This window comes from Mugil cephalus, chromosome 18 (genome assembly GCF_022458985.1).
Source record: "Mugil cephalus isolate CIBA_MC_2020 chromosome 18, CIBA_Mcephalus_1.1, whole genome shotgun sequence".
Lineage (NCBI taxonomy): Eukaryota > Metazoa > Chordata > Actinopteri > Mugiliformes > Mugilidae > Mugil > Mugil cephalus.
The window spans coordinates 12,842,480-12,870,251 of NC_061787.1; the positions used below are offsets into that span (position 1 = coordinate 12,842,480).

The following is a 27,772-nucleotide window of genomic DNA, read 5'->3' on the forward strand; positions in this document are numbered from 1 at the left end:
CAGCGGAAATATGTTAGCTTCCTAATGAAGTAATCAGACCAGGGAAGATGTTTATCAGTCGAGCAATCACACAGTTTGAAAACCTGTTGAAAGACAGCCAGATGAATTACATGAAACAACCAAGCATATCAAGAGCATGTTACTTTTTTTTTCTGGTGGCTTTTTGTCAATCTGTGTTGCCTCAGTGCTTATTCACATAACTTCTAGTTCATATTAAAAATCAGATTGCTAGCAACTCAATTGTGCAGGATAAAGACTTTACAACTTGTGTTTGTTTCTTCTTTTCACTCTAAAGAAGTGTTGAACTCTGATAAGGAGTAAGCTTCACACATATATTTCATAAGGATTTAAAAAAAAATTTATTTGTCTGTGGTGGTTTTACTGAGAGTCAACCTTTTTTCCAGGATCACACCGATACAGCAATCGTTTCACTGAATCGAAATGTGATGAGGCTTCCTAGAGCGTCTCTTGACCTTTATTTAGCAAATGGAGCTGGCTCACTTCCTAGGCATAGTGTTAGTTGCAGTTCATGGTTGTAGGGAAGATTATAACCCCTGTCTCTTGGGTTGAATGCGAATGGCCTTTTTGAACTTTCACCACTGACTTCCAACCAAATGACTTTGACCCTTTTCCAGGTAATTGCACGTTCACCTCCCTTTGTGGGTTTGGTTCAGAGTTCACCGACAGCTGATATTGTCGCTTTCCAGTGTCGATTCAGCCTCTTGTCTAGGGTCCTTGCAGTTTTTAACAGTGCTGTGTTTTCGTGCAGCTTCAGACGTGATTCATACGTGATATCGTACATACTCCCTTAGAAGCTCACCGTCGCTGATGATGCTCTGACAGCCCAGCCTCACTCTATGTTGGGACATTACTGCTGGTCTCCGATCAATCACCAGTGTCCTTCCTCATCTCCCTGAGGAAATGTTCCTCTTGGCCATACACATTTTCTGCCTCTGTCGTCGCCTGCGTGAGGGCGATTAGCAGTTTTTCCAGATGGGAAATGAAGAAATATAGTATTGTTGCCTTAAAATGAACGAATTGTAGCTATCATGCAATAACCTGCAATAACCTAAGGAATAAACACAGGCCCGGACATTTGCCGAATTGCCTCAAGAGGAGAAACTGAACTGTTATTTTAGCGCTGTCTGTGCTGCCGGACTCTTTTCTTTTAGTGCTTTTTTCCGCTGAGTCCGAACTCCTGTTCACTTATTTTTTAAGACTGTTGTTGCAGTGCCATTGCAGCTGCTCAAACAAACATGAGCTGATCGGGTAGATGGCAGTTTCTGGTGACGTGTGGGTGTTGGCGTAGTTCAAAAGAATTCTTGTTTTTTAGTAGTAACCATCTTGTTACTACTAATTATTATTACTATTTTTTTTTTCAAGTGTTGATCGTGTATCATCTAGGCCCTAAAACTATCATATCAGGCAGGGTCTTCAGTGTATCGTTAGCGTCAGCTTCTCTTCTGCCAATATACTCCATACTCCCATCTTGAAGACCTATGATATGACGTTCGAATTTGTGTTGAAGATGTGTCCAAAATAAGGGTCAAAACAATATTTATTGGGTTTACATGATGCATTGTACCAAACAAACTTGCACTTAAGTAATTTATCAAGAATCTTTTTTTTTCCCACCTCACAAAAAGCCGCGAAACCAACCCTCCAAGCTGTCCTGTTCAAATGATGTTTATTTTTTAAAGGCTTAACTGAAGCAATTTCACTTCATACAATCTGTAGAAGAATATCAAAGACAATCTGGAGACTGTGGATTGTCTCATCATCGGCTGCCTCGTTTCTTTTGTCCTTTTCATTTGTGTTTGCTTACAAACATTGCCATCGCCGAGGGAACACGGTGGGAGCGGTAATAAAAGTGTCGCGCGGCCGGATTTTTATGTATTTGCTTTTTCTCTCTCAAGCATCATATTAAATAAACTTCCCTGTGAGATTTGTCTAGTCAGCTGGGACACGACTGTGCTATGAGGCAGCCACCGTGCAGCCTCCACACACCGTATTAGCTTTTGAGGAACTGGGACAAGATTCAACACTGCTGTATGATTTCAATATGTCACCCGTACATGTAGGTCGCAAACATTTCCCCAGAGCCATGGAATTGGAGTCTGAACAATTGTGTTTATTCCGCAACACACACACACGATGAAGAAAATGATCTTGCCCAGTTCTCTGCAGAAAAAAAACAAACAAAAAAAGACAGTCTGTCTTTGTTCATTTCTGCTTTTGTGCACGTTTCTCTTTTTTTATCCCGTCATATTCTTGCAAAGATATTCACTTAAAGCTGACGTTAAAGTGTTTTCATGTGGCGACAGATGCAAAAGAAGAAGAAAAAGCCTTCTGATGAATTCCTAAAATCAGTTTTTGCAGAGATTTTCTCAAAGAAACAACAATCACCACCCAATTTCTAACTGTTTGATGTTCCTTCTGAATCCCTTGTGCTTTTCATCTTGCTCATTTTGGAAGCACTAAGAAGGTACTTCAGCTCAAAGACGAGTGTCTGAGCACTGTTCTTAGCGTCAGGTAAACACTCAGCGCCACGGGAAACATGGACACCGGCAGCAGACGCATGTCCTCCGGGGGGCTCTCTCAGCTTTTATCTCCAGATCAAGAATTATACAGGATAATCTCAAGACTCACATAAATATACATAATCATGAAATGGCAAAATAGAGATGAAGACGGTGCCCTTGCATGACACGCTGTGTTCCTCAGCAGGTTTTCACAGATCGCTCCGTGTATCTCTGCTGCTCTTCCTGCAGTCTGCAGATAATGTTACCGCAGTGCAAACATTGCTTTGGGGTTCTTGTCACCCAAAGGAGTTCCTAGTGCTTTTTCTTCTTAAATTCAGCTGCAGCTACGAAACTTATTCTCTTAATACTCTATTGCATGGGGGCCTCTGCTTAACCTATAAATCTGTGATAAAAAAAAAATATGACCTCCGCCTCACTTCCAAACTAGTAAAAGGACAGTTTGTGCACAAAAAAATCCATATGCTGTATCATTTTATCACTGACGAGACATGACAGGATTGTGCCCTTTACGGTGGAAAAGTGGGATAATTTAATGTTCACAGTGCTTCCCAAAATGTTAAATGAATTTATATCTGGAGAACAGATTACTGTGAGAAAGTCCTGGGTTGGAATCCCGGGGCGGGGAGGATTTGATTGTCAGGCCCTTTCTGTGTGGAGTTTGTATGTTCTCCCTGGGTGGGTAAGGTAGGCCCACGGTGGGGATGAGATGGGGAAGATGGATGGGCAGGTGAAGAGCAGGTCATAATAACAATAATAATAACAAAATAATGTTTTTTATTAATAGGATGACATTGAATTGTCACAAGATGTTATTCTTCTCCTTCTCTCTCTTAGTGGTTTTAATGTTGTGGCTGATCGGTGTACATCACATGACCAAGGTGCCAAGAAGAGGGCGGGCAGTTAAGAACAATAATGGCAGCTGAAATGGCGTTCACTTGTATCTCCAAGTTAAGAAATCTAGCACCAACCATTTTGTCAGCAGTATAAAAACTTGGTGCTATTCACCAACATGGCTCTTTCTATATCTATTGGTATGCATACTGCACGTAGCAGTACATAATTTGTGAGGGCAGCTCCTGTACGTACTTGAAATAAAAATTAGTATAATAAGTATTCAAGGACAGTTTGGGCTCAGATGGCTGATTTGCACATACCAGGCAAAAGTTGGTAGAATAAAAGCAGTCGCTAAAAATAACTGCTGTAATAGCTGCTGCACACGCTTTTACACTTTCCAACAATATTTCCCTCATAAAACCTTTCAGTCTTCTGACGTGAGAAAGCCCATATCTTTTATAAAAACATCACAGCAATTTGGCAGTGGGGATCGAGAGTGTACCTCGATTTTCAAGCAGGACATTAAAACGCAGCAAAAAGAGGGAAAATGCTCCATTGTGCACTGCATTACTTGACTATTAGCACCCAGTTGTCCCGTTTAAATCGCTCAGAAGCGAAACACTGCGGTGGCCTCGTTTCATAAGCGTCAGTTTTGTCTCTTATGAAGGCAAATCAAAGTGGTTTATATATTCTGTCCCTCATTCAGCTGAATGTCAGAAACACTCATCTGTGTCTCCCCAAAGACCTCATTATCCTCTTAATTTCCAATTATTTCAAAGACAAATGAGTACACCTGGCATCCCATGCTATCCTGTCGATGATGAACAAGGGAGACTGTGCCATCCTTGCCTCTCTCGGTGGAGATAAATGGGCTGATGATCAAAAGCTTTTTTTTCTCCCCCTATTCCGACTAGGCTAAAATTTGAATTTTTTTCCTCACATGTTCCACAATTTGCCTTTTTTTTTGCACATTCACAGGTAGGGCCACAGTATGTGATATATCTACCATGTCCTGCTGCTCTGTTGTTGGGGCAGCTTATTTGGTAAAAACTGAAAGAGGATCTCCTGAGTGCTTCCTAACATGTGCAGTGGAGGTGTCACGTGGTTCAGCTGCTCAGTTGAGGCTATTATACTGCTTGGTTGTGTTATTACCCATGGTCATTAAGCTCAGCTCTGTTACCACCTGAGAGACGGACGTACATGCCGCCGGTATTGAGGGTAAAATTGTTGGTCATGCCTACGTACAAATTAGGAAGTAATTCCCTCAAATTCCTGGCCAAACACAAATCTTGGCCGCAGATTATTCCTGCGTGAATTCTTTATTGTGCGATTTTTCCTTTTTTCAATGTCCAATAACACAGCAAGCTTTAGGCGATTAGCTGAGTGTGTGAGAGCTGCGATATGTATAAACAAGTCCATGAACACTGATCTCAGCTCGCTGATATGGTGCTGGCTGCCTTGCACTACACCCACGAGAGGTCAAAGTAATCAAGTTAAAACGCCTCATCGTAAATAAAAATAGATTATTCTTCCCGTTGGCGCAGCGCTTCTGACTTCTTTTACTCTTAATCATTTAGACCGTTGTGAATTTGTGATTCCCGCCTATCAGAACAGTGGGGAATGCCATAACACTTAGATGAACTGTCAGTGCTCGTGATACACCAACAATAACCCATGCTGTTACCGGTGGTGGAGACATCAGTACAATTGTACAACAGTTTGCTAGTAGACTAAATTATTCATGCTTCAGTATATGGAGTGGACATTACTCCACAGCAGAAAGCCCGAACCAACATTTATGCCATGTTGAAACCACAACTCACCAGACCAGGTATACACACAGTGGCGATCCTAGATTATTTGGGGCCCACAAAAAAAAGTGTGCAATCCCCCCCAGTCAAAACTAACAAAATCTGTCATGGGGTAGATAGAGCGGGTATTCTTGGGTAAGTTGTAGAGTACTGCGGATGCTACTGTGGATGCTCTCTGGAGTCTTTGTAGGTTTAGAGGGGGTTTATGAGTGTCATTGCAAAATATGCCATAAGGAAACCGTATGAAGGAGGCCCCTTTCTCATACACCTCAACACCTACTTGTGTGGTGTACCTTTCTTGCCAATGATCCTGGTTCCACTTTGCAACTGGGAGTGCAAATGAGAGTGTGCTAAAGAACACAAGATACAGCAGCATGACGTTGCCTAAGAGCACAAGGCGTATGTAATCTTGATGGAGGACTGCATACTCGTGTCACCTAAGGGCACAGGATAGGGCTTAGACTCCAAGATATAAAATGTGACAGAACTGGCATGCTATTGATGTGCAATTCCATATTAATACATAGAACACTCATATATCCTCATGTGACAACATGTTGGTTTGTAGATGTGCGTGTTTCCGACATCTTTGAACATGAACACATTCATTTTGTAATAATGTTAATATGGCGTCCCGCAGCTTTATGAAGCAATATAACTACTTTCTTCGTTCTCCCACACACTCATATACTTAATATCATTCCCCTTAACTTCCTCTAATGGGTCCTAATTGTAAACCACCTCATTTAGTCAAACCAAGGCTGTTTGGTTCAGACTGTGGTTGGAAGATTATACACCCGAAATTCTAGTTTAGATGAAAGTGAAAAGATTTTGAAAAGAGTTTGGACCAAATGAGTTATGTGTGAGATGGCGCTAATGCGAGGAATTGGTCCAAAAAAAAAAACAAACCAAATGATCACAGCTCATCAATGCAGAAGTAGGACATTGTAACCTGAAAGGGGGCTATCAGTTTTCAAACTTCTTCAATAGAGCCTTTTTTTTTGTTGATTAATCAAAATTTTCACAAAATCTATTGAACTGAAACTTCCAGCTTTCAGTTAAAAGCGAAGAGACATCCACATCAGGGACTAATTAGCGCATAAATACTAATGTTAGAGGAATTGTTCAGGTATTCAGTCTGTTTTACCCGTTTGGTGGTTGCACACCATCAGTTTGTCACTCCAAAGAGTATTGCTGCCTCATTCCACAGAGGGCCATCATCCCCTGTGGGGTTAGAAGGAAGATTCATTCCCAGCAAGACGGGACAACTTTTTAACTTTTTTTTAAGTTAATGCTAAGAACAACTAACTTTTAGAGATTTCTTGTTGGATCTTTTTAGATACCTTCAGAACCTACCAGGTGAAGGCCACATGTTCTATTATTGTGCAGCTTGCTGAAGCATAGCTAGTGGAAGCAGACTGACGTTATACCAGAAACAGATGTGGGGCCGAGACAACTATTCTCTGTGCATTTTCCATCAAAAGACAAACAACTTCATCTGCGCTACCTCACATCTGCATCTCACTTCCCACCTGTGCACTGTGTTCCCTGCACTCAGCTCAACACAGCTGGGCAACGCATGTTTTTAAGGTCAGGCAATTACTGAGCGATTTTAGCTCGGCTTGCTCTGCTACGTATATAAGTGAGAACACGATCAATGTAAACCTTAAGGAAAATGAAAAAATGTGTTTCTTTATCATGAGACCTTATGAGACTGATTCGTTGAGGGAGTCTGGAGGATAATTGAAGCATCCATGTATTAAAGAATCCATGTTTTATATTTTATTTTAACCCTTCACCAAAAACATGCATGCAGGTCAATAGGTAACATTTGTTAGCCCTTGGCTTTTAGTTACGAACAGTAGAGTTTACACCTGTACATTTGGCTTGAATCAAACGGAAAAGTTGGCAAGTTTGAGCCAAATAAATTAGGCCTGAAAGGGCCCCAAGACAACGTATTCATCCAAAAACAAATGAACAAATTGGATTAAGGCAGTACAAAGACCTTAAAGAAGTTTCAGAATTAGTTTCAAAACTCTTTCAGTAGTGGTAGTCACATGACCCCCTGCATCCTCTCTGGTGACGACGGTGACGAGGAAATTCGAAAAAAGTGTTTCCATTGCACTTTCATGTCGGTACGTTTGAAAAAACAACCTCATGAGAGTGTAAATTTGGTTTAGCAACATGGTTTTTCAAAATGTAAGCGTTTCAATTTCCGTTGTAATATTTAGATTTTGCACATTTCCAGGGGTAATGGAAATGCAGCAAGACACAGCTTCAAATTGTCTTCCATAGAAATATCCCAGTAGCTGCATAGAATCTGGATTTGGCTTCTTAGCTGTGTTTGTCACATTGCAAAGACACATGGATTTCCTCTTTCAGTGACCACATTGTCCAGGCTGAGTCACGTCTGCAGAAACACCCTCAAATATGGTCTGGCTTCCATTTGCACACAACTCATTTTATATGGATTTCTGCTGTCCGAACTCACTCTGGATACATTCTGATTATGCCCAAATACAGGCGTGGGCTGGCAGTCTGAACAATTGCGCATATTGTATGTGCAGACATTTATAGGAAGCTGTCCAAACCAAATGTGAGTAATCCAAATTGGCATTTACCAGAATTTTCCAAAAGCAATCGCTACTGCAACTCGACGACTGAATTATACCTTAAGACAGACAGTTTGCAGCTAATTCTGTGTGCGTTAAGCGGAACAGGAATCTTTCTCATATCCGCGAACAGGCCTCAGTTCAGTTTCGGGATGCAGATTATATTAGTCACACACTGGTAAAGAAAGTCAGCAGCAGCCTGTTCCCACTTCTCCCCTGCACAATGTTCCAAGGCTATCTAGGTCAGCTGTCTCACTGATGGTGTTTTGCTAAACCATGATTTTCAAGTTCGTCATTGTTAATTCTCTGAAGTCATTGGAACCGATGCCCTCTGGCAGATGTGAAGTATAAGGGAGAAAATGAAAATCAACACATTTTCAGCCTTATTTTCCTGAAATCGGTGAAGGTGTGTGAAAGCCACACATGTAAGAATTCTTTTTTTTTTTTTTTTTTAATTTATTTGTTCTTATTGTAACATTGCAAAAGCCTGGATTTAAAGGCCTCCAGTTTTCTTATTATGTCCCCTCAACTATCACAAACATCCGTGACAGAAGATGTGACTCTGATTAGCCGCTTTGCATCTTCAACTTGAAACTTCTGCAAAGTACTTTTTAACAGCAAACAAACCTGTGCAGCCCCGACTTTAGGGTAAAACAACTTTAATGATCACAGGCTTGAATTTGAAAGGATTCTTACTCTCTTTGATCTTTTATTTCCAGTTCACCTTCACGTACTCCAGAGTCATGAACATTTATAATATGCAAAGCCCTCCTCCATTAAACCACACTCTCTGGGAAAGCTTCAAACCTTCTTAGAAGCTTCTGACCTCAAACGCTATAATAAAAAAAATAAAAAAAAGAGGTGTACCAGCTGGCTCTGTTGGATCTGAGGTCCTGCTTACACTAGCCACTGGAAAATAATAACGAGAAATATATATTCCATACCCCTCGGACGCTAAGCTATAAATGCACATCCATCCTTGATCTGATATGCAAAGCGTAATTAAAGCCGTTTTGTTATGCATGCATGCTCTGCAAACAAACTGTGTGATGCTTGGTTACTCTGCCTGGAAAGATATGAGGGCGTTAAAGGTGAAGGAGGTAGTGAAACGTCATGAGCACGCAACCGAACAAATATTTTCTTTGATAATGCATGCTTCTCCTTATGACAACAGATAAAACCTGGAAAGCTATTTTCCCAACAAATATCCTCATCCGGCCTGAGAGATAGTACCCCCTGCTTTATCTGGGAAACATATGTGAAGGGCTTTGATAGATTATGGCTCTATAAGGAAGAAATCAGGGAGGGACGTTTTAATCCATGTAAACCTCTCCCTGTGTTATCTCACGCCATTTTTTATTTTTTTTTCCTTTTTGATCCAAAAGCGCAATTTGGCACCGTAGCGGAAACTTTACACCACTTTTTAATTACCTGACATTTGATTTCATTTCTCAGCTAAAACTTGCCTCGTAAGTGTCATGTTTGCTTAATTTTCCTAACAAGTAACTAATTGCTTCGAGATTAGTTTTTCCAGTCATGGATGAAAAAAAAAATTCCCCCACCCCCAGTGGAAAGCTTTATTCTCCACTAGATTTATCTTCTGCGCAAATTGCATGCCCGTGGATGCGATAAGAACATGCTGCGCACAATGGAACGTTGCCGCCTCTGCTGAGATGAGATCATGTTATGTTGATTTCACGTCATTAGTCTGGCGAGGAGGGACTGCGGCGTAGCAAACACACAGTGTTGCCCCACAGAGGTCAAATTCAGTGCTGTCAAATCGAACGGTAACCTTAAATACACACTGTAAAATAGGATCTGCAGCTAAATCATTTGGAGGGAGGGAAATGATTTCCTGTCCTGAGGGGTGTTTATTGACTTAAACATCAACAGCTGTTCAAAAGTCAGTGTGTAGATACTATGAAGCTTAAAAACTTGATATTTTCTAGAATATTGAGTTTGAATTTGTGCTTAATTCTGACATAATAATGACCCAAATGTTACGACAAAAATATACATACAAAAATGATGTCTACAGTTATATACTGTAGTTGTGAATATAATATTATATTTTTTTCCACCTTTTTTAATTTATTTTTTATAAAATGAGAAATAGCTTTTTGTCAAAATAATACTTTACTATATAAAACTCTCAAATCTGAGAATACGCTTGAACCAGAGAACAATTGACAGATCATTTACATGGCTCATTGATGAAGCAAATTGTCATGTCTCCCTGAAGTAACGGATTAATCAACAAATCATTTTGACGCCAAACAGTGTAGGCGAATGCTCCAGTGGTTTGGCACAGACACTGTTTCAAAAAGAATGGTCAAACACAAAGAGATAATCAAGGCTGTGAGTGTAGAAAGAAAAATTATTTTTCATTCAAGATGTTTTTTTTTTAAGACCCTTACTGAATTATTGAATTCAGCTTGCAGTCAGTTGGAGGCAGATATATGGTAGATCTTTGAGGGCAATGCAGAACTATTTCAAATTTCCTGTTCCTGCCTCTTTATGAACACAGGATTCGGGTTTATTTGCTTCCTGGAAAAAAAAAAAAAAAAAAAAAAAAAAAAGATGAAAATTTGTCGCTTTAAGAGCTTGGGAGTCATCAGAAAGTTGCAGTTTTTCTGGGCTGTTTCCCCTGGCAACTGCCGCCAGGAGAGTGTGTCTTTGAAGAATCGTGGGAATGTTAACAAGTGAAAGGGAGAAGGAGCGTTGACTGACGGCTTCTGCGTTCGTGTGATAATCAAATACTTTAGGCACAAATCAAACCCAAGGTGTGCTTTTCAAAAATGCAAATGCACAGTGTCTCCAAATAGAAAAGAAATACATCAGAGCTGAATGACAATTTCAGCAACTTCTATTCTTGCCTTTGGCTAACTTATATCACCTTTGCTGTGAGCCAGCCCCAGGCTCTTGACAAATGTTGGAAGAATTTCTACACCGCAATTGTGAAAGACAAAAGCACCGTAATTCTGTAAGCAGAGTAAAGGGAGCAAGGAAATGTGTGAAAAGGAGAGAGATTTCGAATTGTTATAGAGATCCACATTAGCACATGGTAGGAGTGGTGAGTTTAAAATATTCATAAAACCCACTTTGTCTCCTTCAAGACCAAAATGAGTTTCTGAAGAAACCAACGCTGAACGAGATAGCCCGACACAAAAGAGGAGATATCTTCTACAATTTCTTTCCTGTCGACACCAAACACAGAAGAACCAAAGACTTTTTTGTTGCGAAAAAATGAGACATTCATCGTTTGTGGCAGCTACTGAACCTCCCGGAGATGACCCTGTTTCACAAAATGCTTCGGGGCACAGAATGAAAGCAAAGTGCGCATTCGGGATGTGAGCAGATTACTGTAACTGACAAAGTGACACCACTTTGAAGTTTAGTTTTCTTAAATGCATTAGGTGATACACGTGAGAGGGTCCTTTGCTCCTTAATGGACGTCACACGTGAGTTTCTTCCATTTAGTGTCAAAACAAAGTATCAAAAAAGGGTGCTGTAGATCAAATGAGATTTATCTGATGAGACTGATTTTGTAATTAACCTCACAAAAGCATGGCTCAGAGGAAAATGCAGCACTACACATGGGCCATAGACTGTATATAAACATTGACAATGCTTCCCCTCTTCTTCACAATGGCCAAACTGGTGCTACTTTCCTGGGGATACAGGCGGCGCCATCTTGTGACTTTGGAGCCAGAGTCTGCTCAGTAAGGTCTGAGAGTGGAGCCACGTCGGCCCCAAAATTCATGATCCGCCAGAATCACTTGGATTATGTTGGATTAAACATAATACTTATTCATTTAATTATGTTTTCCGAATCTCATGGCCCTATGTGACTGCTTTATGGAGCGGTTGGCATGGCGACTCGCAGTCATCAGAATGTCTTATTTAATAATCTTATTTCTCTATGATCAAATAACTAAAACGAAACTTCTCAGAGAAATGGACACTTGGTTACGTCAATATGCATCTGAAATGACTCAAACCGTCCTTGAAAAAATATGTTATTTGACGTATACTTTTGTGTTTTAAATTCCATCCACTGACATAGAGGGGGTGGACTTATGATCTATACTGCAGCCAGCCACCAGGGGGAGCTCTACTTGCTTTGAGAAGCTGTTCCGTCATCCATCTCTATACAGTCTATCGTATTCATTTTAATGCTCTAATTTGCATGTATGAAAGCCACTAAACAAGCTTAAAATCACTGTAAAATTACAAAACTGACACAAACTTTGCCCTTTCAGTTAAAAAACAAGTAGAGTACTGTGGAAAAATATCAAGCACCAACCCACAGACATACCAGAGTTCAGTGTTGATGCTTTTCTGTTACACTTTACGTCAGCTGTGCGCCAAATCTAGTACTGTACACTCGTGTACAACTCACTGTTGATGCACACTCTATTGGCAATTCGCATCCAAGATGTGTATCAAAGCTGATGCAATGCAAATGCGAAATGGTAAAAAGGCCTAAATGTTTCTCTTTTTTAGTTTAGTTTTGTTCTCCATGACGTCCCTGGAGCTTTATCACCGTTCTTATCCTGTGGTGGGTGAAGTTCTGTTCCCTTTCTGCATTGTAGGACGACAGAAAACAGCAATAACACGCTTAAAAACTTTAGCATAAAAATAATGGGTGTTTACCCATATTTCCCTAAGTGGTGCTGTTGCAAAAGAAAAAAAAACAAAAATATCACAGATGAACAAATTAATTAACCAGCACCCCACGAGAGATGAAATCTTATTACTGCCTCTCAAATACCCGATAAATTGAAAGCTTGACCATGAACAGACACCACAGAAGCCAAGGTTGTATTGTTTTTTTGTTTTTTTTGCCTTCTATGTTACCGATCGGGCATGGCATTATGACGGCCTTCCTAATATTGTGTAGGTGCCAATGCAGTTGTGACTCATCAGAGAATGGACACGGGCCTTCTGAGGGCGTCCTGTGGTGATGGTTGCCTCTGTGGATCAGGCTTGTTCCAGCACATCCCACAGATCCTTGATCAGTGAGTTTGGAGGCCAGGTCAACACCTTGTGCTGTGTTATTTTTGAGTTGTTCCTACACTGTTTTTGTGTGTGTGTGTCTGTGTCAGGCTGCATCCTGCTGCCATTGAGGACTGTCATTGCTATCAGGTGAGGGTGCCTTGTCTGGTCTGGTCTGGTCTACGTGTGTGGTACATGTCATGTACATGTAAGTAACGAAAGCTAGGTCCAAACGTTTCCCAACAGAACATTGAATTATCCCAAGATGATCTATGTTACGTACTTCTACCGTCAGTGGTTTTAATCTTCTGGCTGATCAGTGTATGCTGTATGTACTGCTTCACCGTCAGCTAACAATAGAGAAGGATTTGCATAGTGATATCAGAAAGCGTCTCCAAGCGAGCGACCACACGGAAGGTGTCATTGCTGTGCATATGGCTGCCTCAGCACCATCCTCTAAATCATGAACACCTTTGGTGATACTTCCCACCGTGATATCTGCTAACTCGCTGGGTGGTAGATCCATTCTGTGAGAAAGAAAACAACAGTACCATTTTTTCTTCACATATCCACTCAAATGGATTTCAGGACTTTATTGAGCATTAAAAAATATACACCAAGGGAAATATCATTTTCCTTTTTTTCCCCTGTATTTATGTTCTTTCATCTTAAAATCTGATTTCATACTTCCAGATGAACAACCCATGATCCGATGCGACAAAAACCGGAAAAACAAAAACGAAACAAAAAAAGTTGAGCGGTCTTTTTTTTTTTTTTCCCAGTTCAACAGTAGAAGTCGAAAACCACCAAAACAGTTTGAAAGTCTGTTTGTTCGTATCATTCGCTGGAAATCTGAAAAAAACAAACAGATTTGGTTCCAACAAGGGTGAAATCACAGACTAGGTCGTCACATCTGACTCTGCCTCTCCGTAGAGTTCTGCAAGTTTCTGGAACTCCGGTCCCCAGTCGTCCAGGTAGTTATAATCCTGCTCCGACTGTGTGCCGGTAGAGTCTAATGGGCTGATGGACCCTGTGGGCGAGCCCTGACCCTCGTAGGCGTAGGTCTGTAGGGAGTCGTAAGGCGGCACGCTGGTGTCCAAGTCGGCCTCCACCAGTCTCTGCTTGATGAATTCGTGCACGTCCACCTCATCCAGCTCCACGGACGGGCTCCGGCAGCTGCGTGGCGGGCCGCAATGTTTCCTTGCCTCGGGGCGAATGTCCCGTCGGAACTTGAGCTCCTCTGCAGCCGCCGGGTTACGGAGAGCAATGATGTCGAAGGCCTCCGTGTCCTCCTCGCCTCCGCCCTCGTCATCGTAGGTGACCACGTTCTCTCTGATGTCCTCCTCAGAGATGATGAGGGGTTCTTTCTTGCTCCGTCTCAGCGTGATGAAGAGAACCACGATTGCTGTAAGACAAAAGAACATTTTTGTAACACCTACGCATATATATCTGAGTCTTGAGCATAACACCTCGAACAGGACAACAAAAAGACAGGAAGATGGAAAGATAGTGTCATTTCTCCAAAAATGAATGTGTACTGTGGTTTGTTTATGCTAATACCAATGCGCCCGTGCTTTTTAATTCATAACTCCAGACAGAAAAACACGTTGCGGCTCCTAAACAGCAAATCAAACGAACACAAGGCAATTTTATGTGCGTATTTATCCAATTTTCCATCAGGACACTAAAACTGTCCAAGCGTTGAGAAGTTATAAGTCAATAATGCACATTAGCCACCATTAGCTGAACGCGAGCTATCGAGATGATGACAATTTACACATTAGATTCCTCCGCGGAGCAGACACAGCTTCACATTCAACCACAACACAATACGTCAGGAGAGGAGAAGGCATATGGAGGTACTTCTCCGGCAGTAATCTTTAGGTGAGCGGACAGCGAGAGCCAGCTGCGCCACACATCAATAAAAACACGCCCCGATGTTGCAAAAACGTCTCCAATCATAAGTTGCGTACGGGTGTGGAATATCTGCTCCGACTGTTAATGAAGTCGAGTAATATTTAATGACATGCTACAGCGTGGAACTTGTTCCTATAGCTAATGAGAGATATGCTTCCGTGGGTTAATGATGACGCCTCGCGAAGATGGTAACATTTATTTAATAAAATGGCACCAGCGAGGGAGGAACACTTTTACAGCAGCGTCATATATAAGAGGAGTTCATTACGCCGCATTACCAGTAACGACAGCGATAGATCAGTGAACCTACAGAGGGATTGTGGCTTCATAATGAAACCGCGTTGAGTGTTAGCAGGAGAAAGAACATCCAGAGCAACAAAGACGGAAGATCCAACTAATGAAAAGCTTTTTGTTTCCACCCCCCAAAGGTGACATTTTTGGCATCCTACAACCCAATTCTGTGTTTATTTAAAAGAAACCGTATTAAATAAGCATCCTTGAAACACATGCAGGACGAGAAAGTCTTACATTTAGATAAAGAGAAGAGCTTCAGCCATTACATTCACTGACAAATTCACACACACACACTAAAGCTGTTTCTTTAGCTGTACTGACACCAAGCTTGAGGTGAACACTGGAAACCTTTTCAGTCCATTGGATAGGTGAGTGTAACCACATTCAAAGTGGGGTAGTCACATGCATTTGAACGGGGTCACTGCACTGATCAGACCAGAGGGCTCTGGCAAAGGGCCTGGATAGTTTGCAACAGAGTTCATCCCGGCTCAATGCGACACATTCCCGGTTTGACATCTGTCTTGATTTTGTTTTTTTTAACTAACAGATTAAATAATCCACCACTTTGCCTCGCAGTACAATAAACTACAATGCTTTTCAATCTGATCAGACCTTTGGATGACGTACACTGACCTTCTGAAGTCAAATTCAATCATCTCAGCAGCACCGGCCGAGCTGATAATCCAGCCCCAGGAATGAGCAGACAGGCAGTGGCGTCTCATAGCCAGCAGTTATGCTTGGAGCCTCAAATAATAAAACGGATTAAATAGGCTCGGTTCAAACTATCACCGCCATTTCTTTATGTCTTCTTCTGTAAATTGCATCTGCGGGGTGCAATCTAACTTACCAACTTTCTAACTTAACTGAAGCCGCGGGCACTGACTGAGTTGCAACAGAATGTCAAGTTAAAAGTAAAAAGGCCATGTAAAGTAAGATTTGCAATTATAGCTTTGCTAAAATAAAAAAAAAAAAAAGAACAGACACCTTGTGACTAAAGTAATTACATATAATTTCATCTGTCTACTGTACATATATTTCATTGTTAAGTGCAGTTCCTTGCTTCCGTTTTAATGAAATGTCCCTGCATGTTATTAATTGACGCGAAAAAAAGTCTAATTTCACTTTATGACCACCAGGTGCACCGGCACTGCCCAAGTGGGGTTACTGAGGGCGAAAAATGCAATTTGTCTGGAACAGTGCTTATCGCTCGCCTTGTTTAAAGCAACCAATTACACAATGCAGGAATGTGAGTGTGTGTGAGGTGAGCCGAGGTCGATAACTGAGCACGACTGGGAAATTCTCACTTTTTAGGTCCTGGTGCACATTCTTCAATTCACTGTGGTTTAGAGTGAAACCGGACTGGACCGGGGTATACGGAAAGTAAAAATGACGGCTCTGAGTAGATTATTATATTCAGTCACAGTTTTGTCGTTAATGAGTCATTGTTAACATGCATTAAGGTACATTAACTTTCCCCACACTGTTTTCAATTCTGTTTTAAACGTACCTGGAAGGGATATTTTTCAATTATTCTTATCAGCGTCACAGCTGGCCAGGAAGTTCCCCGCTCAGTGCATTATTTCATAGCTTAGCTCTCATCAAGCATCTGACGTGCTCTTTTGTTTCTGCTTGCTTTCCTCTGCAGGGCGTATTACCGCCCTCTACAGGGTAGACTTATATGCAGCGACTGCTTATCAAATCCTGCTTTCTTTCCGGGGCATTCCCACTTGCTTTGATCTTCTCCTGAATTCTCAAACGAAGGAGAAGGCCGAGGTCATAATAACAGAACACATTAAAAACATTAAAAAGAATTAGTAGTGTTGAAAGGAGTTTGAGATAATGCACCTTTACCGTGACCATTGAAAACCATTGAAAGTCCACTTTCATCAATGCGTGCCCTATTTGCATTTGTATTATTTTCCCATGCAATTTACATACTATACTACGTGAGGGGTTCCCAATACATTGACTGCAAACGACCGATGGGTAGATCCCATTTCATTCATTCACACTATGGCATTTGACCCTTCGTTGACCTATAATACAATGGCGGATTGATGGGTGGCCAGTCTTAGATCGCGCCATGCATGTACGGTGAATCAAGTAGTTAGTCTCCCAATTTATATCGACTAAAGACAGCCAGTGCAAGTCATCAGAGAAAGGTAAATGACCACAAATGTATTGAATTGTACACTGTGCCTTAGGGGTTCAACGACAAAAGAGAACTAAATATATTAGAACACATTAAAATGACACGAATGCAATAACAGTTGTTCGTAATGCTTTGGGAAAGGAAAAACACACTGCTTTCCATGAGAAGTGTAGAAGCCCTGCAGTTTAGTCGGTTTTAAATCAACTGTATAGATGTGGTCCCTGGAAAATAATCAGACGAATGTCAGCAGTTTCTTAAGTAGCTGTGAGAATAAGAAAGAACTGCCAAGGATTACCGTATAGAACAAGCTCTTCAAATGAACAAAAATGCTATGTTTTACAAAAGGCATGGCATTACAGCTGTCATTAAGATCGGTTCGGTGTTGATAATACAAAGTTGGATGAGCTCGTCCTGCATTAAGCAGGGACCGAAAAGACATAATGATTATGGTTTATTACGGTTGTATTTTTAATCTATTCTCCCACTTAACCCAATTAGCACTGCCATTACTGTAGCATTTCCTTTGAAATTAAATCCAAATAATGATCTTTCCATGAATATTTTAAGTTATTTAAGTCATGTGTAAAGGCCATTATCGACCGAGTTGGCCCAGGGATAGTTTTCATCCCTCTCTGTTTTGCTGCGGACTTAATTAAGATGGGTTATTGGAGGGCACAGATGTAAAGCACGGACATTAATCGGACAAACGGAAAACAATCAGGCGCAGGGAAATCACACCGACAAGCAAAGACGAGCGAGAATTGAAAACGTGAGCCATGTCCGCGTAAGTGATACACTCATGCACTGTTTGTTTGTCAGCAAATTAGCATCGGGAAATGGATTTGCATTCATAAAAAAAAACAAAAAAAAAAACACTGCCAATCACTTTTTCCTCGTACATGTCTCGTGAGGTGTTCATCATCATAACTCACAGTTTCATCATTAATAGATTACATCTCAGTGTGGGCACAACCAATGTTTAGTCTTACCACACTACGATTCTAGATGAATTAGTGCATTTGCGTTGCAATAAATAAAGGCCTTCAAAGTAAAAAAAAAAAAAAAAAAAAAAAAAAATATATATATATATACACAAACACACACACACACATATATATATATATAAATATAAGACACCTTTCCTTTTATACATCAGCTTATAGTTATAAATCAGCTAATATTAAAAATTGAAGGCCACTTCGCCAGTACTTGGAAAATCTGGGTATTAAAAAAAAAAAGCACTGCAGCTCTGCCTAATTTGCAGACTTACTGTATATCTGATCCCATTGAGAGCACAATGATTCAAGACATGGCTGAATTGGATGTCACGATGGACATAACATTTTCAGAAACCACCACCTTCTGATCAATAAAACCAAGGTGATGGTAGTGGATTTTTGGAGGTCTAGGCCCCACCTGCAGCCTGTGGCCATCAACATGGGTGTGTACAGAGGTGGTTCAGACCTATATGTATCTGGGTCAACGGCTGGATCACAAACTGGACTGGTCATCTAACACAAACTCAGAGTACAATAAAGGTCAGAGCCGTCTGTATTTCCTCAGGAGGCTAAGGTCGTTTAATATCTGCTGGAAGCTGATGGACATGTTCTACCAGGCTATCGTTGCCAGTGCCCTCTTCTATGCTGTGGTGTGCTGGGGAGGCAGCACCGAGTAGAAGAGCACCTAGCAGCTGGACAAACTGATACAGAAGGAGGGCTCCGAGTCCCTGACGCAGGTGGCAGATGCGAGGACCTTGAACAAACTTCGGTCCATGAAGAACACCATGTCCCACACCCTCTACACAACACCATAGTCAGGCAGAGAAGCTCGTTCAGTGACAAGCTGCAGTCTCCATGGACTGGTTGAGGAGGTTGTTTGTTCCTCAGTCCATAAAACTGTCACTCTCTAAGGAAACAACTGGACATTGGTCTTTTTTTTTCTTAAATATCTTCAACTGTTTCGAAATAACAATCTATTTATTCATTCATCCACCCATTCAAGTTGATATGGGGTATAGAAAACACAAAAAAACAAGGAATGGATGAAACAAAATAGTGACATAAAGTGATAACATGAATAAACAGGTAGAGCAAAAAAACACAGCATTAATTCAACAGAGACAGTTCAGCAGATGACGTGACAAAGGAAAAGGCAGGACTATATATACACACACACAAGCTGAGGGGCTGATGAGACACAGGTGAATCTAATGAGAGGCACACGAGGAGAAACCAATCCAACAATCAAAAGTGGGAGAACACAGGACGTGAAGCAAGAAACAAAAGACAGAAACACATACGCACGTAGGACACAGGGTAAGGGGGTGTTATTGAAAGGACACGGTTCAGCAGACGTGCTCTATCGGAAGAGTGACCTGAAATGACTTCTGTTGTGATTTGGTTCTATAAATGAAATCAACTTGACTCTCAGGGGGGACGCGTGGTCCCGTCGGAGGAAGGGCACCCCCCCAGTATAATGGTAGGGGAAACACCGCTGCTGATAAAAGGCCTGGTGTCTGAAGTTTTTTTTTTTTTCTTCCTTTTCAAATACAAAGTGACAGCAAGGAGAGTCGTCTCCTTTCATTTCGCAGTATTTTTCTGCCGTTTCACTCTCAAACATTTGGGGTGGGACATATGCATAATCGCGACCCAGACATCAATCAAATGAATCTCATTACGCTGAGACAAGAGTTTCCACCGAGAGATGACAGCACGGGGAGAGACGGGCGCGACGCGTGCAACAAAAGTGCCACACACTTGTTCTGTCTTTTAACCTCACTTCTCAGAGATCGAAACGTGTGCGCCAGTTAAACATTATCACTAGATCTATCTTGTCTTTGGCAGAAGGACAACTGCTGGCTGAGATGCCGCTAACCGTGCGGGCCGATCCCATTTCCCAAACTTGTAAATTCAAGGCCCTTCTTATAATTTAATGAGTGTGTCAAAGGCTCAAATACCATTTTGTTACCTCGCCGGCGAAAGCTAATGACTAAACAGATATTCGCTGAAAGATTTGAGGGATTTATGCTGCGCACACATAGGCCTTAGACCGCATTTTCACATTCATCTGTTTCTTCCTCACACCTGCGAGGTGGTTAATTATGAAAAAGGCGCAGTGACGTGAAATGGAGTGGAATCGGATTTTCTTTCCCCGTTACAAAATCTCAAATCTCTTAGGGCGAGCCTCTGTCTGAGCCATGCATGAGACGGTAAACCTACAACTAGAAGGTGTGAACTCAAAAAACCTCCAGTTCCTGCCTCTGTTTTCTGTTTTCTGTTCTGCTCTCTCACCAGGATCAGCTTTGTGCTGATGATTAGCGATTCGGCATGTGCCTCTCGCTCAAGTGTTTTCTCCAAACGCTGGTGATGGCCTTTTGTTCGGCCCCAGCCAGAGGCTCTGGCATGGAGGAGAAAGAGGAGCCGGTATGAATATGCATAACCTTCACGCACTAATGTCCACAGACAATCAGCGAAGGAGGGGAGGGGAGGGGAGCAACGGTGAGGCTGTGTTATTAGGCCGCTTTGTTTAATCGTCTCCTGCTGCAGTGTGGTTTTCCTGTCTGTCTGCAGCACTTCTCATGTCTCGGCTGACGGGGGAATGTTTACACTGCTGAATTTAATGAGTTCCTTTTTGATCCCTTACTTTGAGTTTGTGCCGCCCTTTTCCGCCGCCACATCTTTTTTATTTCTTCTTTTTTTTTTTTCTGATCTGACCTGTAATGCTGACCGTCCACTTTCACAAATTCAAAGCGACGAGATTGTATTTGCAAGTTTATATATATATATGTGTGTGTATAATCATGCGCTGTCACTGCATAGACTGGTTACCATAGTAACAAGGCATGCTTTCTCATTGACTGGAATGAGTGTTTTTTTTTTTTTTCGGGGTGCTCTGACGAGCTGGTGAAACCGAAGAAGTCCTGCGTATGCTTTCGCAGTACGTCTGGTGGCGCTTTGTATTCGTGGCGCACCGCCAATCCTTCACACCTGAAATCAACAGGAGTGGTATCTGTGTTGGCTGTCACCACATTCCTCCATGCTTGTCCTATGCTCTTCTAGGCACAACGTGCAGTGTCAAACGCATGCCAGGCAGGGAGGGGTGGAGAAAAAAAGTAAGATTCTGGTTCATAGAAGAAGGGATCGATCAGGGATAACATTATGACCACCTGCCTAATATTGTGCATCCGAAACGGTTCTGTCTCATTGGATAGTGGACATGGGCCTTCTAAGCGTGTCCTGTGGTGTCTGGCAACCGAATGTTAATGGGGGCCTTCAGGTCCAAAACTTTCCCAGTAAAACAATGCGTTACCACATTATGTACTTCTCCTGTCAGTGGTCATATTGTTATGCCTGATCGGTGTAGGTTCCATTAATATATATATATATATATTTTTTTTCTTTTGCGCTGCGATACTTCAAAATATTTCCCTTCCTCCAACTGCTCTACGGAGGTTTTTCAACATTCTTTCAGCTGTGCGCGCCTCCATTCTGAATCACATTAACCCTGCATTCTGCCTTCTCCTCATCTTTTCTGTTTCTGTCCTCATCTCTTTTTTAGCCGCCGTTCCTCCAGCATCACCCTCCTCCTCCTCCTCCTCCTCTGTCCTTGATGCCCTCTTATTCTTCTTCCACTCCTTCCCTCTCCTCATTCCAAATTCTACCTGAGTCTTTGCATGTCTATTCATCGCTCTCTCCTCCTCTGCCCTTGTCATATCCTTTCAAAGCCTTCCACTCGTCCCTGCTCCTCTATGGTCCATCTCCTCTGCCCACGGCCTCGGGATATTTGCCCCCAGGCAGCTCATGTCCCCCCCCCCGCTGCAGTCACTGCAGTCCCCGCGGCGCCTGTGCCAACTTACCCAGCAGGATGACGATGCACAGCAGGATGGCAATCAGGGCCCCGGTGCTGAGGCCCGCGGAGGAGAGGAACGCCTCGCCCTGGCACATCCGGATGCTGCCGTGGCGCCGGCACGGGCACACCCGCAGGGTCAAGGTGCTGGTGCCGCTCAGCGACGGCTCCCCACCGTCCCACACCACGATGGGAAGCTCGTACAGCTCTTGCGTCAAGTGGTTGAAGCGCCGCCGCCTGGCAACAATGTTGGCCGTGCTGTCTGCGGTAGAAAAAAAAAAACATTTCAAATTAATCAAATATATACGGGATCCTCGCTTTTAAAAACACTAACTGATGTTTTCCTCTTTTTCATCTCAGCAGAATCTGCAATTACATGTTTACAGATAACAATTATCAGCTAAACAGGATAAAAAAACCTGACATTTAACACATTTGAATCAGATTTCCGCCTTTTGAAGTACAATATCTCGAGCTGCGAGACGTCTGAGCTGCGCTAATTAATTTCAAAGGTGTTTGTTTACGATTTTGTGCCACCAAAGAGCAGTTCACCTTGGCCTCCGCGGAAACATTCCAGTTAATGGAACATGTCATGTACATAAACAGAAAAAAAAAGAAAAAAAAAAAAGAGGCTGGATTTGTAGATTTAAAAGCAAATGAGATGAATCTCTAGTGGGAGGATTGGTGAAGACTGCAGAAAGAGGAGAACACACACACACACAGAGGTACATAAAGATTTGAATTGAAAATTACACTGCTAAATGACTCTTCACTGGTTCCCGGTGCTCTCCCAGGTGGATTATACCCGAATGCAGGATCTCCAACGGTCTGTACTCAAAGCCCCCGTACCCACGAGTTCGAATCCACACAGTGCTTCCTCTGACATGCTGTTGGAGTCAAATGAAGCAGCCTGGTTTGTTTTGACATTACCTGACTGTGGAAGCACCGGAGGAATACCGGCTATGGATCATTTTAGATTGTGTTTGTTTGAGCCAGGGACGACAGTTAAAAGGAAAAAAAAAAAAGATCCAACGGTGAGATCGTCTGGGCAGCGACATGGACAATATTGCTGACCATTAGCCATCTGGTGGTGTTTAAGCTCCAGCTGCCAAAAACTGAGCCACCATGCTGTATTGACTTCCACCGTGGCCTGTTTGTCTTTAACTACGCTGGCAACATCAGCGCACTCATACCAGAGTGCTCTATAAATTCTCTCACTAGATAATCTGTAACCTAAATCGATGTTCGCACGTGGACTGCTATATATTGTGTAGCACAATATGATGATTTGTTTTTCTGAGGCTGAACCAAGGACGTTTCGGGGTGTAAGACGGCTGTTGTTTTTCCATGGATGCCTTTCTTTTACTTCATTTCAGGCTCAGTCTCATTTGATACAACAGTCACAGAATTTAATTAAAGGCACCGGCGTCCTTGGACACCTGTTTTCTGGGCCACAGAGCACATCTTTGAATACAATATATTTCAGTTAGCGGTATCATTCGCACTGGCTCCACATATTTGAAGAGAGGCATTTTAACCCGAGCCACAATCCTTTTCTGAACCCAATCCAGAGGTTTTCGCCGCCTGAACCCAACCAAGTGGCATGTGAAAGTGAGAGAAAATAGCCTGCGCTTCGTATTTGCTGATGCTGCACCTTCATACAAGTGGTCCTGAAGAAAAAAAGAAAATCTGCATCTATGAGCACATAAACTGATGCGTTTTGCGACCAACTTTGTGAGCATGAATGAAACTGCCACAAGAACAAAAGTCACCCTCTGAGTCACACAAGGGAAGGAAAATTTGAGTCAGTGGACACAAATTGGCTGATTATCCCTAATATTTCACATTACTGAGGACAATATTAGAATTGTAATCTTAAATGATTGCAAATAGCCTTTTTTTTATTTTTATTGAGAGAAGAACCTGCCATGAGGCTTACTCCAACACATAGTCCATTATGACTACCTTCCTAATACTGTAGGTCAATATTGGGCCTGAATTTGGAGGCCTTGTGCTGTTTTTCATGTTTTTTTTTTTTTTTCAGATGTTCCTAATCCATTTTAATGTGTGTGTCTGTGTCAGACTGCATGGCTGCTGCCATCAAAGAGTGTCATTGCTGTGGGGTGGTGGTGTCTGGTCTGGTCTAGGTTGATGCTACATGTCTAAGTAACATCCACATGAATGAATGCCAGGTCCAAAAGTTTCCCAGCAGAACATTGTACTGTCACAAGATGGCCAATGTTATTCACTTCTCCTGTCAGTGGTTTTAATGTTATGCCTGATCAGTGCATGACATACCATGCTTACTGGTGCATTAGCTAATCTGCACAGAAGAACATGAGGATCTCAGACGATACTGACAAGGATACGTTTAACAGACAATGTAGTAAAATCACAGGCTGTTAGAGCACAAAGCTGGAAGTAAATTTAGTAGGTGAATGAGGAATAAAGAGTAATCATCGTTTGATAATAAATAAAACTTGCTTGTAAAGCTCTAGGTACCCGATCATCCCTGCTCATTTTAACTACACGCCTGGCTGATTCAGGTACCTGGATGAATAACTTGGACCTCACATGACTAACAAGAAACCCGCAGATGACACGCCGCATGCTGATACGCATTCACGCAATATCTCAAGTTCTGAAAATGCTCAGTCGTGCACACGGGGCAACATTTCCTTTCCACGCTGCAAAAACACCTCCGTACTATAGCGGTGCTGCTCTGAGACCTCGCCTCCCACTCCAATCTCTGCTCCATCTATGAATAATTATAATGATCGACAGTTGGAATGACAACACGTACTTCAAGCTTTATTAAGTCAGTCTCGCGGTATCAGCGTATCAGCAGGCAGATGGGTGGGGGGAGAGGGGGGTTGGGGGGAGGAAGGGGGGGTGAGAGATGCAAATAACAATGAAGGGAGATGGGGAGAGATGGGGAGGAGGTGCGGTGAGTGAATGGAGGGGGAGTGTGTGTTTGTGTGTTAGCCAAAGAGATGGAGTAGTGAAGATGGAGGAAGGGAGAGACCCACGAGGTCTGTGTACGTGATGTTTGCCGCCACATCATTTACACCCAGGCACAACACCGCAGCAGCACAGGTCCTTGTACGGGCCGCAGCGAGGAAGTTCACATCAATTATCTCATGCTAATTTCACATTAAACAGGCTCTCGTCGCGGGCGGGTTGGAGGAGAGCCGCGTGCTTGTCGATTAACGCCGCAGCGAGACGGGCCATCTGCATCCGCGCTGCATCCACGTAACAGGAGAGGCTGCGCGAGTTAGCGCGGTCGGTCTAACTGCTCTCGCTACGTCACATCACCTGCACGAGTGGGAACTAAGAGAAAATGTACTTTCAAGACAAGCTGCCTGCCCTTTTCTAGCGTCGGAAAAATAAATCACAAAGACATTCATATGACCGGCACTGCAGTCCTGTGGAACTCCTCCCTGCACCGAGTTTGTTAAGCCGGAGTCAGAGCATGAGCCACTAACAGGCAAATGGCCTCATTTTTTCACTTTTCCTGAGAGCGTTAACACGACGAGAAGTATCGCTTGCGTAACTTTTCTGTCACTTATGCATTCATGCATCGCCATTTGAAGATGTTAAGCTTGGGAAAAAAAAAGAAAAAAGACACTGATAGGCGTGTTAAATTGGAAACATATGATATATAGATATGATCTCTGGGTTAGTTTTTAAACACTCACTGACGGTCAAAACTCATCTTAATGTGCCGCGCTGAAGCCTTTTAAAGCTCTGCATTTCCCCTCGAGCACTGTGGAGGCAATCATATACGGAAACGTATTGCTGTAACATCTAATAAAAAATGAACAACAGTATGTATATTCATGGTATTTAAAATGCATTTAAGATGGAAATGTCTTTCTAATATCTGCAGAACATGTGAAGGGTGTGAGTGAAAAAAGAAAAAGAAGCAAACCAAAAATAAATCAACAAGAGACGCACGAGTCGCAACCACATCTCTGCAGACTTCACACTTGCCCACACATGCACTTAGCTGGATTCCTTGTGAACCTTGGTGGGTGTGTGTAGGTGCCGCCGATGGGATTCGGCACAATGCTTCCCTCCAGTTGCCACTTGGATCGTATCGTGCATACAGTGCTGTGGCGCCACTATTTTCGGGTTGAACTTTCTGCATTGTGTTTCTACAGACAAGTAAATGTAGCCAGAGATATATACCTTGGAGGTGAACAAAATTGACCATTTTGTAACAATGCATTTGTGTGGATGTTACTTAGTCATGCACCACCCACCTGGACCGGACCAGGCACCCCCATCTCATAGCAATGACACTCCTAGATGGTAGCAGCCATCCCCAGCAGGTTCAACAGGCATGTATTTTGCACCATCACCAACACCAATAATTACCCAACAGGTCAATGTTTAACAAGACAGTTTTGTCAAGACGTCTGCTGTGGACACTAGACCCGTTTTAAGAACTATCTGAAATGTGTCAGTTATGTCAAAACCAAATAGTTGGTACAGGAGTCAAACCTGACCGTTTAGTCACAGACTGTGACACTCTCACAGTTTACACTGAATGCTGCTGTGTAGCATTATTCTCACTCCGGTTAATTTGTATATGAGAAGGTTCAGAGATCAAGGATGTTGTGGAGCTTCTATGGAAAGACAGAATGTGGAGATGTCCTATAGGGTGAAGAGTGGTTACATGTGATAAGTTCCCTATACGTTCCAGAATGAAAAAAAAAAAAAAAAAATAATGAAAAAAGTCATTGTTAAAATAAAGTATTTAAAAAGACATCCGTCGAAGCAATGCGGTTGCGCTTACACGCTTTGACTTTCCATTTACACGTGCTATACCAGGGGAGGTTTAACTGTTTGCCTCAAGGACCATGAAAAATTAAAATATGGCAGATGGGCCAGGTCCACAGCAGACTGGGTGTGAACAATAGACTATATATGAATAAGGACAACGGATCCGCACTTCCTTGCATTCACCAGGGATACCGTCCACCACTGTACTATCCTTATCAGGCTAACTGGATTAGCATGCCTGGCCAACAGTAAACAACCCGAACCTAACTGTACCAAACAGAATAGTACATCGACAACACATATAGGCGGCCTGATTGACAAATCGTCGGCTTTGTTCCGACGCTAATGCCGTTTTGCGTAGAAAAAAAAATGCCTTTCATGAGGACTAACAACACATCAAAAGACATACGTTCTATCACCCTTTTTCAAAGCAGCGCCTATATTCAATAAGGATTAGCTTGACTCAGTAAGGCTTAACTAGACACAACATGCCCGGCAGACAAAAACAGATAGCCATGTGTGTTGCTTTTAAGAAAACTGTTCCTGTTCCCTCACTGGCTTGAGCTTAATCATCCCGACATCAGGTTGTATTTAAGGGTTGCATTTGGTCCGTGCACTTTTGCAGTAGCAGTCGAAAGGGACTCTGCGACACTGTAGCGTTCCTCGCCCGCACAGGAACAAATGGGCTTACGGCTCCGACGCAGATGCGGAAGCCTTCCCGCGCACATGTAAAGCTCATTCATAACAGCGTTTAATTTCCAAACAGCTTCCTCCGTAATCATAAACACAGAGCAATTAGGGGAAATTCAAAACTTTGATTGAACAATGTGAAGCCTAATCAAATCCTCCGAAACGCGACTGTGACAATTTTCATCTGTTTGCTGCGCAAGTTTTAATAAAGCCCGCATGTGACAGACTGCTCTGCCCTCTACATAAATCACGCTGTTTCAGCAGATAATAGGTGTTTGGGAACCTGGA

General features: G+C 42.4%; 1 protein-coding gene across 2 annotated transcripts in view; it reads right to left on the minus strand.

Moving 5' to 3' along the window:
• Positions 1-13,358: 13,358 nt before the first annotated feature.
• LOC124995911 (cadherin-18) overlaps positions 13,359-27,772 on the minus strand; it is a 100,010-nt gene continuing 85,596 nt past the window's right edge. For both annotated transcript variants that reach the window (XM_047568671.1, XM_047568670.1), the window contains exons 11-12: positions 22,017-22,268; positions 13,359-14,203 (exon numbers count right to left, since the gene is read on the minus strand). In XM_047568671.1, the coding sequence (XP_047424627.1) occupies positions 13,698-14,203; positions 22,017-22,268 (758 nt within the window). In that variant the 3' untranslated portion in view covers positions 13,359-13,697. The remainder of the gene's footprint in view (positions 14,204-22,016; positions 22,269-27,772) is intronic.